Source organism: Aulonocara stuartgranti, assembly GCF_965226115.1.
Source record: "Aulonocara stuartgranti genome assembly, chromosome: 12".
Taxonomy (NCBI): Eukaryota; Metazoa; Chordata; class Actinopteri; order Cichliformes; family Cichlidae; genus Aulonocara; species Aulonocara stuartgranti.
Genome location: NC_138948.1, coordinates 37,698,574 through 37,715,272, shown reverse-complemented (window position 1 = coordinate 37,715,272; position 16,699 = coordinate 37,698,574). Strand labels below are relative to the sequence as shown.

Below are 16,699 nucleotides of genomic sequence, written 5' to 3'. Positions count from 1 at the left end.
TGTTTAATGGGCCGATGTGGTTGTGTTTGCAGTGATGCTAAAGAGCAACACATACTTAAATTCTAGTTCATTACTGCCGTCCCTGACCTAAAGTAACAGTTGTTACCACTGGAAATAATCTTCCTGTTTCGCTGCCTTTGAATGTAAAGTCACACTTGCTGACTTAATCAGGTGTGTTTGTTAGTAGCAGCCAGGTGATCAATCTTAAGGCCGTACTTTGTTTTCATAGGACTGCATAGAGTGATCCTCGATAAGCACGGTGCGTCTAAAATAGCTGTTAGGTAACAGTTGAGGTTTGTTTGAAATACCGACCAATGCCTGCCAATTAAAGAAAAAATGCCGCCATCTATCCTCCCTTTCTGTGATCACACAAAGAGTTAGGAATGAGCAGGCCATGTGTGCTGATGTAACCTTCCAGTGTTTTGTATGCATATGACAAACCATATATTTCAGTCTCCTGTCAAGTTGAAGGTTAACACTGTTTGCTGGCAAAACACTGAAATATTGACCAAAATCCTCTTTGCACTTGATGCAGTACCTGCAATAAAAACCCACAACGTTGACTTTAGGGCATCAAAAACTGAAAAAATTAGCCTTTTATGAGAAAATAAGTAGATGACAAGTGTAAAACACATTAAAAGGAAGGATGGAAACACTGGGAACCTAAGGCACTTAAAGAAGTGGCAAACAATGTGCTGTGAACTGTGTGTTATAGTGGCATGTGGGTCATTCAGAAAGCTGTGAATACTGTTGTTTGCACGTGTCTGATGAGACGTCTTCACACAGGGACTGACTTGGAGTGATGTGATGACATGATAGGAAAAAGTGACAATTAATGACTTGAAGCGATGATGGACAAATAACCGCGAGTGGGTCCCAACTCCAGCCTTTCAGCTCCTAGTGGAGCGACTAAGATGACTGTCAGTGACAACAAAGAATACAACTCATAGAAATATAAGGGTAAGTACTTTGGAAGGTTACCTAGGCAACTGGAGCTTGTAATGTCAACAAGGCTTAAATGTAACTTGACTGACCGTACAGTGGCCAGGAGACGCTGAATGACTTCATATTAGAGATGAGACTTTTTCCACTCAGTCATTCCCCAAGCCTTTTTACTGCGGTATTCTCATATAACAAAGTGTTTGCCTTTAAATATTAACATTAAAGTTGAACTGCCTGAGCGTCACGACAGATGGCGATCTGATAAAAGTGGTCAGTTTTGTCTTTATCAGCAGGAGGCTGCTGCAGTCAAAAGGGGGCAGGGATTATCCTGTTAATGGGCTTATTCGCGGTATTCAAAGAAACACTTGTGACCTCGCTCATGTGGCCAATGACGGGTTGCTCTGACATTATATACTCTCCCACTTTTCTACATGCCTGTCAGTCTTTCCCGTCTTTGCAATGTTCAGTCTTTTAAAGCGGCCGTTCCAGTTTAGCATGATGTCCCAGAATGCTGCTGGGTGGGTTTTTAGCAATGAAATCAGAATGTCGCTAGTCTGGTTGGCATGGCAGGTAGACACTAAACTACTCGGATAACAAACTGGCGTTGCCCTCCGCTGGCCATGTGGAACCCTAGCCCATCTGGGACAGAGGAGCTGGGATGCTGATGGACTGATAGAGTTGCTGCATGAGTGCTGTGAAACCCCGGGCAGTGTAGTGGCTTCAGGTTGAGGATTTCTGTAGGTTTAGGGGACTGGTGTATATTTAATATGGAGGAAATGTAAATCTTTGTGGTGTCATGAATAAACATGCCCAGCCTTCTCAGGATGGAACAGAGCTTATCTTGTATTGTAATAGACGTTTACAGTCCTGGCTTGGAATAGTGCTTGCTCACTGCAATACATAAGCAGTGAAATCATTACAAAGTGAGGCTTTCTTCTTTGTAACCACACTTTAGATTTTTGAGCCGTTTAGCCAGTAACTTAGATTACATGCAAGTAAGACTGGACAAAAAGACTGACGTATGTTACACTCAGTCATTGCTTGTTCTTATTTAGAGGTGTCAGGCTGGTATAACATTCATATATTTTAGCCTGTTGTTGTTTGCAAATGCAGAAAAATACATTTGCTCAATACAGCTCATAGCTGCCCGTTCTGATAGGCTGATGCAGTATTGAGCCACTTGTTATAAACCTTGCATTGAGCATGTCTCCATCCACAGGGGGACAGGAGGCCGTATGTTACTTTGATAGCGAGCTGATTAGCCCTGAAGTTGCAGAGGTTTTAAAGGTGAAAGGTTAAAGATGCAGCCTTTCATTGTCCGCACACAATGGGCCACGGCGGCGCAGGCTCTGCTGCATTGGCTGCTGCTGGAAGCCTTTCCAGCCTCAGGCTATCACGGTCAATAAGCCGTCATGAGGATTAGCAACAGAGACCACACACTGGAGAGCTCTGCTGCTGGTCTGTTATCGACAGACACGACAACCGAAACACGACTTGATCCCAGTTAGCGCTGGGCCAGATCATACCATTCACAGTAATACCGGTATAATGTTGGGCAACGATAACAAAATGAAATATGGCGATAGAATATGGGTAAAACGTGGCGGAAAAAGCATGGCGCCGATGGCGAATGAGAAGAGCGAAAGCGGATCGTTGAATGAAACAGATGAATCTGAACTGGTTTGTAAAAATGCTGCAGCTTCACTGGTGTGGAACTGGTTTAGCTTTCGTCCGTCAGATACACAACAAAGCACTATTTTTGGTAGCGCATGCTAGCGGGCCGTCGTTATTACCGTGTTGTTTGGAAAATACGACACACTTAAAATCAATCCTTTGATTTTTCTGAAAGTCGACAGAGCCCCTTATAATCCCGTGTGCCTTATGTATGAACTCTGGTTGTGTTTACTGACCTCGAAACGATTTTATGTGCACGGCGCTCGAAAATCTGTCAAATGTTTCAGTACGACTTTGCTGAGCTACGAAGCCGCACCGCTTGATGGATTGTCGGAGCATTACGGCTATCGTAGGCGGAGCCTGGCGGAGTGATACGTACTGTTCTTCAACATAATATTACCGTATTGTGTGTGTATAAGCTCTTTTTAAGTTTTGTTGATGTTATACATGGTTATGCTGAGGATATGTCGGCCAGTTTCCACTGGAAATGCCTTTTGGTTAAACTGTCAGCGAGGAGTTTGCACTGTTACATTTTTATATAACTTTAATGCAAAAAACAGCTGCTTGTTTAAGTGAAAATACATCGATGGGGATTTTTGCACTACTAAAGTTGTGGAGTTGTAAAGTATTTTGTCTCGTGTCAATTATATCGTCAGTTATATCGTTATCACAAATTTTCAAATGTATATCGTGATAAATATTTTTGCTCTACTCCCAGTCACATAAACGTTGTTGTTAAGAGCTGACGAGAGAGCAGAAAGAAAATTGGAAAATGATGTGTGGCAGGACCGCTGTGCTCTCAGCGTGGCCTCTTACACACACTGGCCGGATATTGAAAGAAGACTTTCCTGCAGCACATGGTAGTGTTTTAGATTTTAAATGTGTTGTTCTTGCTTCCAAACACCCACCATCTCCAATAATCTCATTCAAATCTGTAGTGTCTTATACTCAGACCTCTCGTACGGTCTGAGTATGAGTCTAATGGAAACAGAGTAGTAGTCAGCTATGCTTAGGGTTCCAGAAACAATGGTTATTCAGAAAGCAGTGAATACTGTGCCCTAAGACACGTCTTCACACAGGAATGGACTTGCAGCGATGTGCTGAGTGGACACCATAGAGGAGAAAAATCTAATTTTAAAAAATGAACGACTTCACGGTGGTGCTGGGTCCCAGGTTAATCTTTTCAGCTTCAAGGTGAGCGCCTAAACTGACTGTCAGTGACAATGAAGAATACACTGCTGTGTATGTAAAGAGGGATGAGTACTTTAAAAGGTTGCCTAGGCAACAGGAGCTCGGATTGTCAACAGTGGTTGTAGTGATGAACGATAGTCTGTGGACCACGCCGGCGCTCCAATCAGTGTTAGTTTTGCTCATCCCCCATTATTCATCATTATAATAATAATATGTTGATACGACACTCAAATCTTGCTTGTTATAGTTTTCATGTTGAATCTCCACACGTGACAGATGTGATGAGTGTGGCTGCATCTGCAGAGACTCACTGGGTGATTTTGTGGCCGTGTGTGATGAGGGCACGATGAAGTGCAGGAGACACAGGTGGGAATCTTTTGGAAGAAACAAACAAAAAAGCGACAAACCCTTTACTGTGGTATTCTCATATAACAGAGGGGGTGTTTTTAACCCTTTTAAAGCCGGTCGGAGCGGGCACGCTCCGTTTTGCTAACTATTTTTAAATCCCGGTAGCTCTGCAACCACATAAGCTAGCGCCATAATTTTTTTTGCATATGAAACCGGAGGAGTTGTACTTACATCTTATGCCATCAGCTTGCCCTAAGTCACAGTTTCCTTCCACATATAGCTTTGAAAAACTGCATAAAAAGCGCTTGCAGGAACAAAAACATAATATTCCAGAAACACGCTTTGCCGATCCGATCACTTCCTACGTCCATCAGCACGAACTCTCGCATGTCCTCCATGTCCTGCCCGAAACCGGAAGTGACGTCATTTTGCGGAAATGTAGTTTTTTGCCTTCAGGGCCTCATGAGCCTATACTGGTGTTTTTAAAAGTTATGTTTGACTTTATGACTTCCTGTGTCGTTTCTGGGATGCTGAGGACTCATATTGCACTGCTGGAAATAGTTTATTTTGATGCACATGCTGTTATTTTGCAAATTTGCATTATAATATTTATTTTCGTTTTTCCTGCAGTATATGAAAATTGGTGTATTTCAAAAATAAAACTATAAAGACACTCAAAATAAATTTCCTTTGGTGGGAAACTATTTTGTGCAACTTTTTTGTATTTACAGTTTTGAGGGATAAGCCTCTTAAATTTCTCTAACTAGAAATATATGTTAAAAAACAAAAACGATTTTCAATTTTTTTGTAGTTTATTGCACGTTTTTGAAATTTATGTAATTACTATGCACTTAATGCATGCATATTATTAAAATTTGGGCTATAATGGTTGTATTGATGTATAGCAACTTGAAATGCTCCCAAAAATGACACTACAGCCTGTAAAAATATAATATAAGCTCTGGCGGACTATGGCAGGTCTTAAAGGGTTAATTATTAACGTTGGTTTCTAACTGTAATAGGTCTCCTGTTTTTGTTACAATCTTATGGACGACACCAGTGGACGTGGAAACATTTGGCACTGACGCTGTGTCTGGATACAGCTTCACAGAGCTATAGTCGTGTTAATTGCTGTGAGCCTCACAAATGGAATCCCACTGATGCCCATTGTTGTGTGTGGGGGTGTGTGAGGAGTTAACACAAAGCACTTTTAACCAGGCTACTGTTAACCATCTTTAATAGATAGATGGTTTTTATTACTCATGTATGTTTTTGAAGTTTTGGATGCCAAAATACATTTTGTGTCAACGAAACTGTAAATGATAAATATATTTGTCCACAGTTCCATTCTCTGATTCGTGCTGATGTGGAGACAACATTTCAAAGCCTGAACCCTAAAGAGCAGTAATAAAAAAAACGTGACTTTTTTTAACAGGTTATCAGCGACTCGTTAATGATGAGGCTTATCTTAGGTACATCTGCCATACCTACACATGCCTCTTATAACTAAACTGTAATTGTAAGAGATGTAAGATAAAGACAGTTGGTGCAGTCACATAAAAGTAGGTTGTGGTCCTTCAGTCGACAAGTTCCAAATGCTTTGAGTCACATGGCAGATATAATGGCTGGAGGTGAACTTCTCTGCAGTTCGAGGTGACATCCAAACTTCTTGTCTCACTTCAAAGCTGCAGCTCCTCAGAACTGTGTGGAGGTGGGGAACTTGTTACATGGATGTTACATATGTAACGTATGTTTGTTCGGCTGACTGAGGCACGCGTGTGTTCGTGTGTGTGCTCCAGGGAGAACATATGCCCTGGTGTTGGAGGGGGGTTGGGAAGGAGGGGTCAGGTGCAGGCAGCTGGCGTGTGTCGGGTCAAGGGTCTACAGCTGTTGATAGCAGGGTGGTACACTGACACAGATGGGGGGGGGGGTTATGCACCAACATTCTGCACCAGTCTGGATGTGACTGATGGAGCTCGCTCGGTGCTATGTAAGTGAGAACCAGTCACTTGGTGGTTGCACAGATGGCCAGGCTGCTGCAGGAGGTGAGACGGGGAAAAAATGTGGGTCTAATAAAGCTGAGACAGCAAGTGGGTAACTAATATGAAGCAAACAGACTGTCGTGGGGTTAGGGGAGCCCGATGATGTGTCAGGCTGTGCATAAAAGATCCATAAAAATGTTTTCCCACTGTGTGGTCCAGCGCGGTCAGCTTTTACTGTTGCTACTAGTTTGGTGGAGACTTCGAGTCTTTGCGTACAACAGTTCTTCATACATGGACGCGGTGACACGTGAAGGAAACGTGCTGTAAAGTGCTTCCTACAGAAGCAGCATCAGATAGGAAGGTAGGGAGTATTCCCTGATCAGGGTTAGGGTTTGTTTCATAACTAATGACTGAAGCCTGGTCTCACAATAACCAAGTTAGCAAGTCAAAATGAATGATAGTGAAAACAAACGTGCACGAATGAACACACATAAGATAAGAAGGTAAGCTGTATTAAAACTACTCATGTTGTGTTAAGTGTTGGGGATTGATCAGAGTTATAATAATATTTTGGTTTATTTTTACTTTTTATAATGAAACTTTTTTAGCTTTAATGTTCTTAATGATATGGATGTTAGAGGTGAATGTGCGTGGCATTAAAGTTCAGATGTTGCAGCGCTCTGTGATGGCAGGTGACTCACAGGAAAGCACCCAAACTTCATCAGGTTGCTTGTGAAAACTAAATTGACCAAACTGAGATCAAACCAGAGAAATTTCCTCCACATTTTCATGCTAACACATTCCCCACATCACTACAGCTCCACCACCAGTCTGTAGTGCTGATACAAAGCAGGATGGATCCCCGCTTGGAGGATGTGTATGACCAATTCTGATGGTAACTGTCGGATTTTTTTTTTTTTCCAGTAGAAATTGAGATGTCAGACTGGGCAACATGTTTCCAGTCTTCTATTGTCCAGCTTTGGTGAGCTTGTGCGAACTGTAGCCTGAGTGTGAACAATGATGGTGAGGTGGCTGTGGTCTGCTCTTAGGTCCACTCGGTTGCTGTTGTGTCACACCTCTTTGACACCACACACACACAGTGTAAGGTCTGAGTGGGTCTGCCCTTTATTACTCCATGTAACTGAGAGTGCTCTTTCTGTTTCAGATTTGTGAGTACTCTGTACTGCCTCAGTTACTTTGTTTTGTTGATTTTTATTTTTGTTCACTATTTTTTGACGTCTAGTTTTAGTTGACTTGGACGCCTTGTTGGTGATCATCGACTGCATGTAGCTTTCCAGTCTTACAGTGGGAGCCCCTTAAAACTGCATTCATCTTAAAGGCCAGCAGGGGGAGACTCCTCGAGCTGCCAGATGTATTAAAGAAGGGCCCTGCTTTTCCCCTGCCGGATGACCTCGCGTAACACTTTCCTGAGGAGTGCACGATCTTCATCATTAGTTTAAATGCAACATTATGCTTATATTGTAAAGTCTCAGTGGAGCCAACAGGTTGAATAAAGCAGTATATGCATTACTATATGATACTGCAACCTGTGCTGCTCCCCACATGCTACTTAGTTTACAATCACCAAGAGGATCAGAACGAGTTTCCTTAGAGGCTTCACGCTGAGTCTTTTATAATACAGCCTGTTGTGGTGGGATTTGTCACAGGGGTGAGCATGAGTCACCAACCAGAAGGAAATAAGAGATCATCTCAATCTATTTACATAAAAAACAACATAAAATGAAGGAGATCGATGCTGAGTTTGCTAAAGTAAGACATGAATTTTAGTGATGAGGTTACAGGTGAAAAGATGTTTAAGACACTGGACTGAAACATTCACACATCATGATGCGTGAATGACGTCACTGTCATTATATTAATGCTGCTATCCTGTATATATTGTACATACTATTGTTTGAGTACTTACGATTGTTTTTTTTGTACTTTTTATATTTTACATTTATATTTATTATTGAAACTTGCACCAAGGGAGTGGCACTCCAATTTCGTTGTACTCTGTACAATGACAATAAAGGCTATTCTATTCTATTCTATTCTATTCTATGCAAGTCTCCTTTTCCACTGTGAGATCTACGATCAGAAGATGGATAAGCTATCTTTAGAAAAGCATAATAGTCTTAAGCTGTGGTGTTTAAGCAATATTCTGTTGGCACTCAAAGGTGTGTGAAACCTGTACCACTGATATCAAACAGGATGGATCCACACTTTTATGTTGTTCATGTGAAATTATGTCTGATTGTTGCAGTATCAGACCTGGCAACATTTTGTGGTGAGCTTGTGCGACAGTTTCTTATGCTTAGCTGCCTGGTGTGTTCTTCTGATGTTGGGGGGGTTTCTCTGCATGCATCCTCATCAAGCCGTGTTCATATCTGCATAGGACACACTGTGATGGGACTTTGTGGCCACACTCCCCTGGCTTACAGACAATCTAGTTCAGGTAGACTACTCTCTCCTCTGGGCTCAGCATGTCTGCTCTGCTCACTGTTGTTCGCACTGGGCTGTAGCCTCCAGACTTCCAGCTTAAATGAATGGACTGGCCTTAAATGGCCTTTGTGCTCTACCTGAGCACTCAAAGGGCTTTATGTAACTTGCCTCATTCGCCCAAGCTTTCTGTCTAACATTCACACACATTGGACATGTCCAGTACACCAGAGAGCAACGTGGGCTTGGTATATTTGGCGTGCAAACCAGAGCAGCTGTTAATAGACGACCTGCTCAGCTACCCTGAGCAGTAGCGTTGGTCAGTGTGGATGTGTGGGCTACAGGCACAACACAAGTCTGACTGACTGAACTGCCAAACTAAAAGAAGCCAAACTTTGTGCTATAACTTTTGTGTCTTACAGCAGTTAATTGCACGTTGGAGTTTGAATCCTTTTTATTAATATTATCATAATTGCCAGTACTCTGTAACAATTGGAGCACTAACCTCGCACCTCTTTTCTGCAGGTTTTTACAGCGATCATCAGCTTGAAACTGAGCACAACAACATGGGTAAGTTCATAAACCTGCACTTACCTCAGATTTCAATCTTACTTATCTTCCCTTACTTTTCTGTTTAAGTACTAATGAAACATATTTAGTTACATTTGCCCCCAGTATCTGTTTACTCCAAAATACATGAACTTTTCTCTGGTCCAACAACGCTGAACCTCACTTTTAGTTTCTGATCTTGAAAATGATCTTTGGACAAAGATCTCCCTCTAGTGGTAAAGTGAAATGTGAAATTAATAAATGGGTTCTAGTTTCCAATCAAAACCACAAGAGGGGGGTATAAACCCAACGACAGCCGCTTCCATCCACACGAGCATGGAGAGAGAAATCCAACAAGTGGAAATGAAATGTCTAAACACATTTACACGTTTCATAAAGCAACGAGTCTTGATGGTCTGCTTCAGCGATGTGATCTCAGAGAACTTCAATAAATGAAAGTAATCGACGTCTTTGTTGTCTTCAACATCTCTGCGCGGTGGACGCAGTGCAGAGATGCAACACGAGCTGTAGAAATGTGTCGGGAAGACGTGACTCCTGGTTTCAGGGGAAGCTGGATGCAGGGGGACAGGGTGAGGCAGTGGTCCAATGTTAAGGTCCAGGTTCAGATGAAGTTCACTCAGGACTCCCCTGGCTGCCATTGCAGCGCCAGGTGGCACCATGGAGAGGGTCATAGGTCATGCACAGTTCAAAAAGCGCTGACCTCACCGTGACTCCACGCTGACCTGTTTGTGTGCAGCTCTGCTCTCATAGTTCCTCCATAAACCTGCAAGTGTGTGTGTGTGTGTGTGTGTGTGTGTGTGTGTGTGTGTGTGTGTGGGGAGGAGGGGTCACTAAGAAGTAGAAGGAAGCCGAGAGGAACTATTAAACCTGCGCACACACTGAATGGTGGGCATTGTCAGCGTGCTGCAGGAGAAGGCGTGGATTTATGAGCCCAGGCATGATTGGGTTGTAAACTTGACGAGGTGGGTTCGCTCTGTTAGCTCTATTCTCATCCCAGGATGCTGCAGTGCACGCACTGGGCAAGGGTGACGCAGAGGTCAAGGGGGGCTGCAGAAAGCCTCCTCCGGCTTGTAAATGCTGTGACAGGGCTGGGAATTCACAGACCTCCATTCAGTGACCAAAAAAAGCCAGGTCAGGGACCGAATAGCTGCGCTCGCAGCAGCTGTTTCCAACACGAGCCCAGTACATGAAGTCCTAATATCAACTCTGTTATCTCAGAAATGTTTTTTCTTCACTAGAATCTTAATCTCTGAAGGTGAATCGTGTTGTGGTCATGAAGCAGCAGATGGTCATTTATTGGAGATGGATTTGTGCACCACGGGGCTGTAAACCCACGACAGTGTGCTGTCCTGGCCACAGATGTTCAGAGCTCTTTGGGGAAGCGTAAAGAGATGAAGTCCATTTAAAAAAAGAAAGAGCTGCACACTTCATCACTCACACGTTCATCTCCATCAGCTGGAAGTTAACTGTTTAAAAGCCAAATTCATGCAGATCTCGTGAATTCGTGCGGCAGTGACATTTGATTTGATTCTGGGAATAACTGAGCGTGTCGGAGATGAACCTCGGGCCAAAAACACCGAGTGTGTTTGGATTAATAGAAGGTCATTCTGTCTTGAACAGGGCGCCAAAGTATTACTGGGAATAATATTTTCATGTGTAAGGATCCCGGCTGCTGCATTTGAATGTCCTGAACTAGTTCTACTGAAAGTCCAGTGCAGTGTTACAATAATCTCACCTGCTTGTCATGAATGCAGGTCAGAGTCAGGTTTTTTAACTTGATATATTTTTCAAGTAATAGAAAGGAGGTCTGGTGGCCTTATTAATACGATCATCAGAACTTGAATCACAGAAATGGAAGTTAAATCTGATCAAATTTAGACAAAGAGAAAGTCTCGTCTCCAAGTTTTGACACATCTGCAGTTAATGTGAGTGCAGCTCATTGTGAACAGAGGTTAGAAGATCAGAGTAGAATGTAGCTCTGTATCATCTACATAAGAGCAGCAGGACACATTATGACTCTTCATATTATTACCAAAATACTACATCAAGGTTAAAGAGTAGTAGACCAAGGACAGACCCTTGAGGAACCCCTGACTGAAGCCTGTGCAGGTCTAAAGCCATCGATCGAAATATTAAAAGTTCGACCCTTTAGCTGTGATGTAATCCAACCAGGAAGCTGACCTGTTAAAGCAACTCATGAAGTCTTTGAATTAAAATGAAAGGGATCAAATAAAACCAGGACTGTGAGTCACTGCTGGTCCTCGGTGACTTTAGTAAGAGCTGTTACTGAAACCTTATTGGTCCTTATCATTACAGACTGTGAGAAGTTCTTCATACAGCTGTTTGTAAATGTGTTTTTTTTCCAAATATTGAGCTGAGAAAACGGTTTAGAAATATCTGTAAATACTCATGGCTCTGGAGTAGTGGAGTGATTACAGCACTTTTGAGAGAAACAGAGCTGGGTGGATGGGATCTAGATTTGTAGGTTAGCAGGTATGTGGACTCACAGCAGTAGTTTGATAAGAATGTGAAGCAGTGCTGGATAAACTAGAACAGCACACATGACCTCTAACACTACAACATTTGTTGTGGAAGAAAGAAGCGAATTCGTGACATTTATTTATTGAAAGAATTTTGGTGAATGTGGTTTTGGAGCCATTAAGTCGTTTAAAGATGGATAAAAATAAACGACTGAATTAGACTCGTTATTGTTAATCAGCTGGAAGCTGATTGGGTGATGGGCCATTTCTATAGGTTTCAAAATGAATTTGTAGTTTATGTATATTTTCCATTTTAAACATAGTTAATTTCGTGTTTTGAGCTCCACCTCCAGTCGCCCTGTGCTGACCCGGTCCTCATTCTTCTCTGACCCCCTCCCCTTCAGTGACCAATGGCTTATCAGTGTCCTTTGGTGATGGTCTGTGGTTTCGTGGTTAATCATTACCAGGTGGGGACGAGACTTTCTCTTCTCAACTTTGTCCCTGAGCAGTTGGACTGACTGGATCTGTGCACACAGTTTCCCACTCAGTCCTGTAACTGTTCTACTCAAACTAGAAACAAAGCAAAATAATGTAATATATGTATTTCATGTCCGTCTTAGTGCATGTGGACTGGTGGTATATAAAGAAAAAGAGGCCATGAAATAGTTTAAGAACATTTATTTCCTTTTGCATTTATCAGACTGGACCTGGTTGACCGCGAGCAGAAACTGATACATTTAGTTTGTTTATTGGTTTTGTTCCTTCAGTTATTATATCGAAGTTCATTCCCATAAATTGGTGTGACAAATAAATGGTTTACAAAGTCACTCTGTGTTTACTCATATGGAATATTTTTACCTCACGTTTGTTAATGAATCAGTGACCTCTGCAGTGGTGCACATTACAAATGATGACATGTACGGCGGTTTCATGATATTTATAATATTCCAATAGTTGTTGCTTTGGCTCAGCTGTTGGAGGACAGTCCTGCGTGCAGTCCTTTCACTTCGTTGTTCTCATTGTTCGCTCTGATGTGCTAAAATATTTGCAAACAGTTACAGTGTGACAGTGAAATGAACGGTCATAGAATAGCAGAATACTGTGTGTTTACATTTGCTGCGGCCTTTATCTTCCTGGTGCTGCTGCCCATGCACGGGCAGTGTGGGAGCTGATCATCAGTAGTCTGGTATCAAGGACTGTTAGCAAATGAGAAGACGTGGAATACATTTCTGGAGTTGTCATCTGACAAAATAAACTCTTTACACAACGTCAAAGCTGCTTTTCATCTTTCTGTTTTACTAATAGTCACTACACAAAAAGTGTCACGAGTTAAAGGCTCTGAGGGAGCTGCAGACCAGCGCTGTGTTGCTGTTTCGGACGATGAGATGTGAGAACTTCAAAGCCGATGCAAGAGATGTGCCAAAGCAGCTGACCTGTAATGTAAACGTGCCTCGTGAATGCGACACTGCACGGCACACACCATAAGGGGGCAGTAGATCCCTGCTGGACCCCCACGTGACGTATGATCCCACGTGCCACCTGGACCCAGTGAACTCAGCACCCATATGGAAGTACTTGGCCTGTGCCCAGCACATGCTTCTCCTTTGTCCTCACATAACTGGGCTAACTTCATATGGCTGTGTCCAGAAGTCATTCAGGATCACCAGGTTTAGATTTTCCTGCGTGCTACGGAGCAGAGCAGTCAAACACTTGCCCTGCTTCAGATGCCTCCTCTTTATTCCCTTCAGCTCACATAAAGTGGATTTCACTGTTGGCGGGGCTCTGCTGCTGCCCTCTGTGCTTTCTCATCGTTTTAGCCTTTAATAATTTACGTTGAGCCTAGATTTCGTTCGCTGTGCCTTTTTTCTTCCTTCGCTTGATGCGAGCTGCGTTGGCGTTGGGCTGCAGGTCAGCCTGCGGAGTGTTTCCAGGTCAGGGAGAAGTGGGTCACGCAGTTCCCAGTGTCAGTGCCTGTAACTTCACAGTGTATGATGACAAAGCCCGACACCACAGGGATAAACAAGCACAGTTTGTGTGGCCCTGATATAAGTAGCAAACGTGTCCATCCGCCGCGTGCAGGCCTCTGTAGATAGTCCTCTTTACTCACAGTTGCAGAGAACCTGCGCTGACATTTCATTTACTCATTTATTTGTACATGAATCCCTCATTGAATGCCAGCACAGTTTACCTGGAGCTTTAGAATTGCAGCAGGCTTATCGTGGCTCCAGTTTATAGACGACGAGTGTTTTCTGCTGCAGCCGAATCCCAGATAAGAGGATTTCTTTAAAAAGGTCGACATTTAGATTTATCCTCTCTACGTTCATCTTCAGTTGTTTTTGTGCTCAGATCAAAGTATTTAACTTTTCAGTTCTTTCTTTCATAACATATCGTAATATTTTAAACACGGATATGTGCACAGAGTTTATGTTCCCTGATAATACACAGATATGTACACAAAATGGATCTGTGGCCCTCTGCTGCTTAGTAAAGACCCAGGCTGCTCCTCAATGCCCCCCCAACACTTTCCCACTGTAAATGTAAAACACACACACACACACACACACACACACACACACACACACACACTTTGGGGTCTACTCTGGCTGGAAAAACATCAGTGTGTTTGAAATTTCCCAGCATGTTAACATAACCTTACAGTTACAGCATTCCCACATGTCTGCGTCTCCTCCAGTGACATATGGAAATAAGGCTCAACCCTTAAAAAAGTGTATATATTTAATCATATTTAAGGTGATTATAAACTGAAGTCATAATATATTTGGGTGCTGGTTGTGTAATTACAAAAGCCCCCCACAGCAGCCATGTCTGTTCTGTCCCTGACAGGCTCGCTTCCAGCCTTGGAATTCCTGGAATGTCGTGAAGTATGACTGACTTTGTAGCTCGTTGTATTTCCAGCCTGGCTAAAGGAAACGAGGCGACATTAACAAACAGGAGCAGAAGTATCGCTGAGGCTTTCAGTTAGTAATGGAAAACTCGGGTTGTGGAATTCGGCGTCTGGATCGTGGTGGGAGGACCGCTTTAGGCGACACTCCGAGCCCCCTGCCTACGCCGTGACTGCCCGCACCGAGGGAACAGTCGCCACAACATAACAGTAATGCTAAATAAATGCAAAGCGGCGTCCTCGATGTTCACACAGAGCCAGGATTCAGGGAATCGCCAAACAATCAGATGAAGCCTGGAAAAAAGAAAAACCTGCTGTTAGTCATTGTCAGTGATGCATCAGTCACACGATACAGTGACACCAATAATAAACCAATGATACGATCGTACAGGGAGTGGCTATAATTCTTCCCTTCAATGACATGCTGTATTCTACGATATATTAATGTTCTTAGATTATCCCATGTCCGAGTCTTTGCTCGTGTCACTCTGCTCATGTATGGAAAACCAAGTTTCAGTAAAATTCCTTCTTCCTCACTTTTCTGAGCATTTATTCTCTGATGTTAAGAATTCTCCCCTCACATGTGAGCACGATTAAAACCCAGTGTTTGTACTCGCAGGTGCTGGGACTGTGACAGGCCCACTGTGGGGAAAACCGTCTTAAAATCTTGTCTGTCTGTGGGTTTTTTTGTTATGCGTCTTTTCAGACTGTGATCCATTTGTAGAATGAAAGCATTGCTCAGAGGCCTGGAACAAACCTTCGCTTGCTCCCTGTGATCAACTTACATTTACATTTAATTGCCATAAAAAAGACAAAAAAGTAGTTTTGTAGATGCATTTGACTTTGATTTTCCCTTAAACCCCCCATCAAACCTCTGTTCATATCAGAACTTTTCTGCTTCAGTGAGACACCCTGATATGTATGCATAAATATATATGTATGATATGTATGCATAAATATATATGTATGATATGTATGCATAAAAAAGAATCTAGTAATGTTAAGTTATTATAGTGATAATAACTGATTCATTACTGCAGTAAGTCTAATAGCAGATGTTGTAACAACACACGGTGGATTTTTATGACTGTGATAAAAGTCAAAATGTGATATTGTGACAGTCCTTTTGTTAGAGATGTGCTGTTGTGTGGTGACAGTAATTGTACACTAACGGCTGCACAACAACAGTGGATAACAACGCATACAAACAGCCATGTGACGTGCTCGTTGTGCAGACGGTGCAGTATACATGCGGACATTCTTAATCCTGGCTTGGTATGCTTTCAGAATTGCGCAACAATTTAAACTAAGTGATGCACTACACATGTAATATGTGCATGAAGTTCTAGAACAAAGGTGTATGTGTTGTGTATACTGACTTCATCTGCCAAGGCAGCATTTGAAGAACTTGCTGCTGGGATCCAGCCACACAGAGAGTTTCAGGATTTATTAGTCCGGCTAATAAAAGGTTCTGAAATCGCATGTTTAAAATGACCGTACTCATCATTAGAGTCCTTGTTGCTCTGAATAGGTCTTATGAACAGAGGGCTGCTGGGTAATCAGCAGCTCAGGGTGTGTCGTGTCTCCGTTTAGCCAAAGAGCTCGTTCCTGTCATTACTGTGGAAGCGTCACAGCTGGATGTTATTTAAACCTGGGTGAAAATCATGACAAATCGTGGCTCTACACACCGCCAGCTGTTAACAGTAAACTGGTATATGTTTGAAAAGGTGTTCACAGGGCAGGGTCAGTGATGGCTATTTAAAATAAATCTTATGTACAGATGCATGCAGGGCTTCTGTGTGTGCATTCCAGTACATCCATTACTCCCATGTTACTGGGACTTAAAGTAGCATCTGCTGCTGCTTTGGCAATCTCAGACTTCATGTGTGTCACAATTACTTCTATGAACAATTATATTGCACAACATGAGCTCCCCTCCACAGGAGCCCTGCCCCGGTCACATTCATGGCTTTATTAACTGATCCGTTCCTTCGTTTGATGAACCCACCTTCTCTTCTGTCTTTTTCTTGGAGGCCTTCTACAAAAAAGCTTCTTCTTTAAACCCAGTCGTGGTGTTTGGGTAACGGGGTGTTTGAACCGCAGTCTGCATTCATTGATCAGTGAGTTATTCTGCTGCAAACCCACCGACAGCAATGAATGTTTATTGC

The 16,699-nt window shown here is 42.7% G+C and overlaps 1 protein-coding gene across 1 annotated transcript in view; it reads left to right on the top strand.

Moving 5' to 3' along the window:
- nr6a1a (nuclear receptor subfamily 6, group A, member 1a) overlaps window positions 1-16,699 on the top strand; it is a 122,155-nt gene that overhangs the window by 20,468 nt on the left and 84,988 nt on the right. The window contains exon 2 of the mRNA XM_082555330.1: window positions 9,105-9,149. Within this exon, the coding sequence (XP_082411456.1) occupies window positions 9,105-9,149 (45 nt within the window). The remainder of the gene's footprint in view (window positions 1-9,104; window positions 9,150-16,699) is intronic.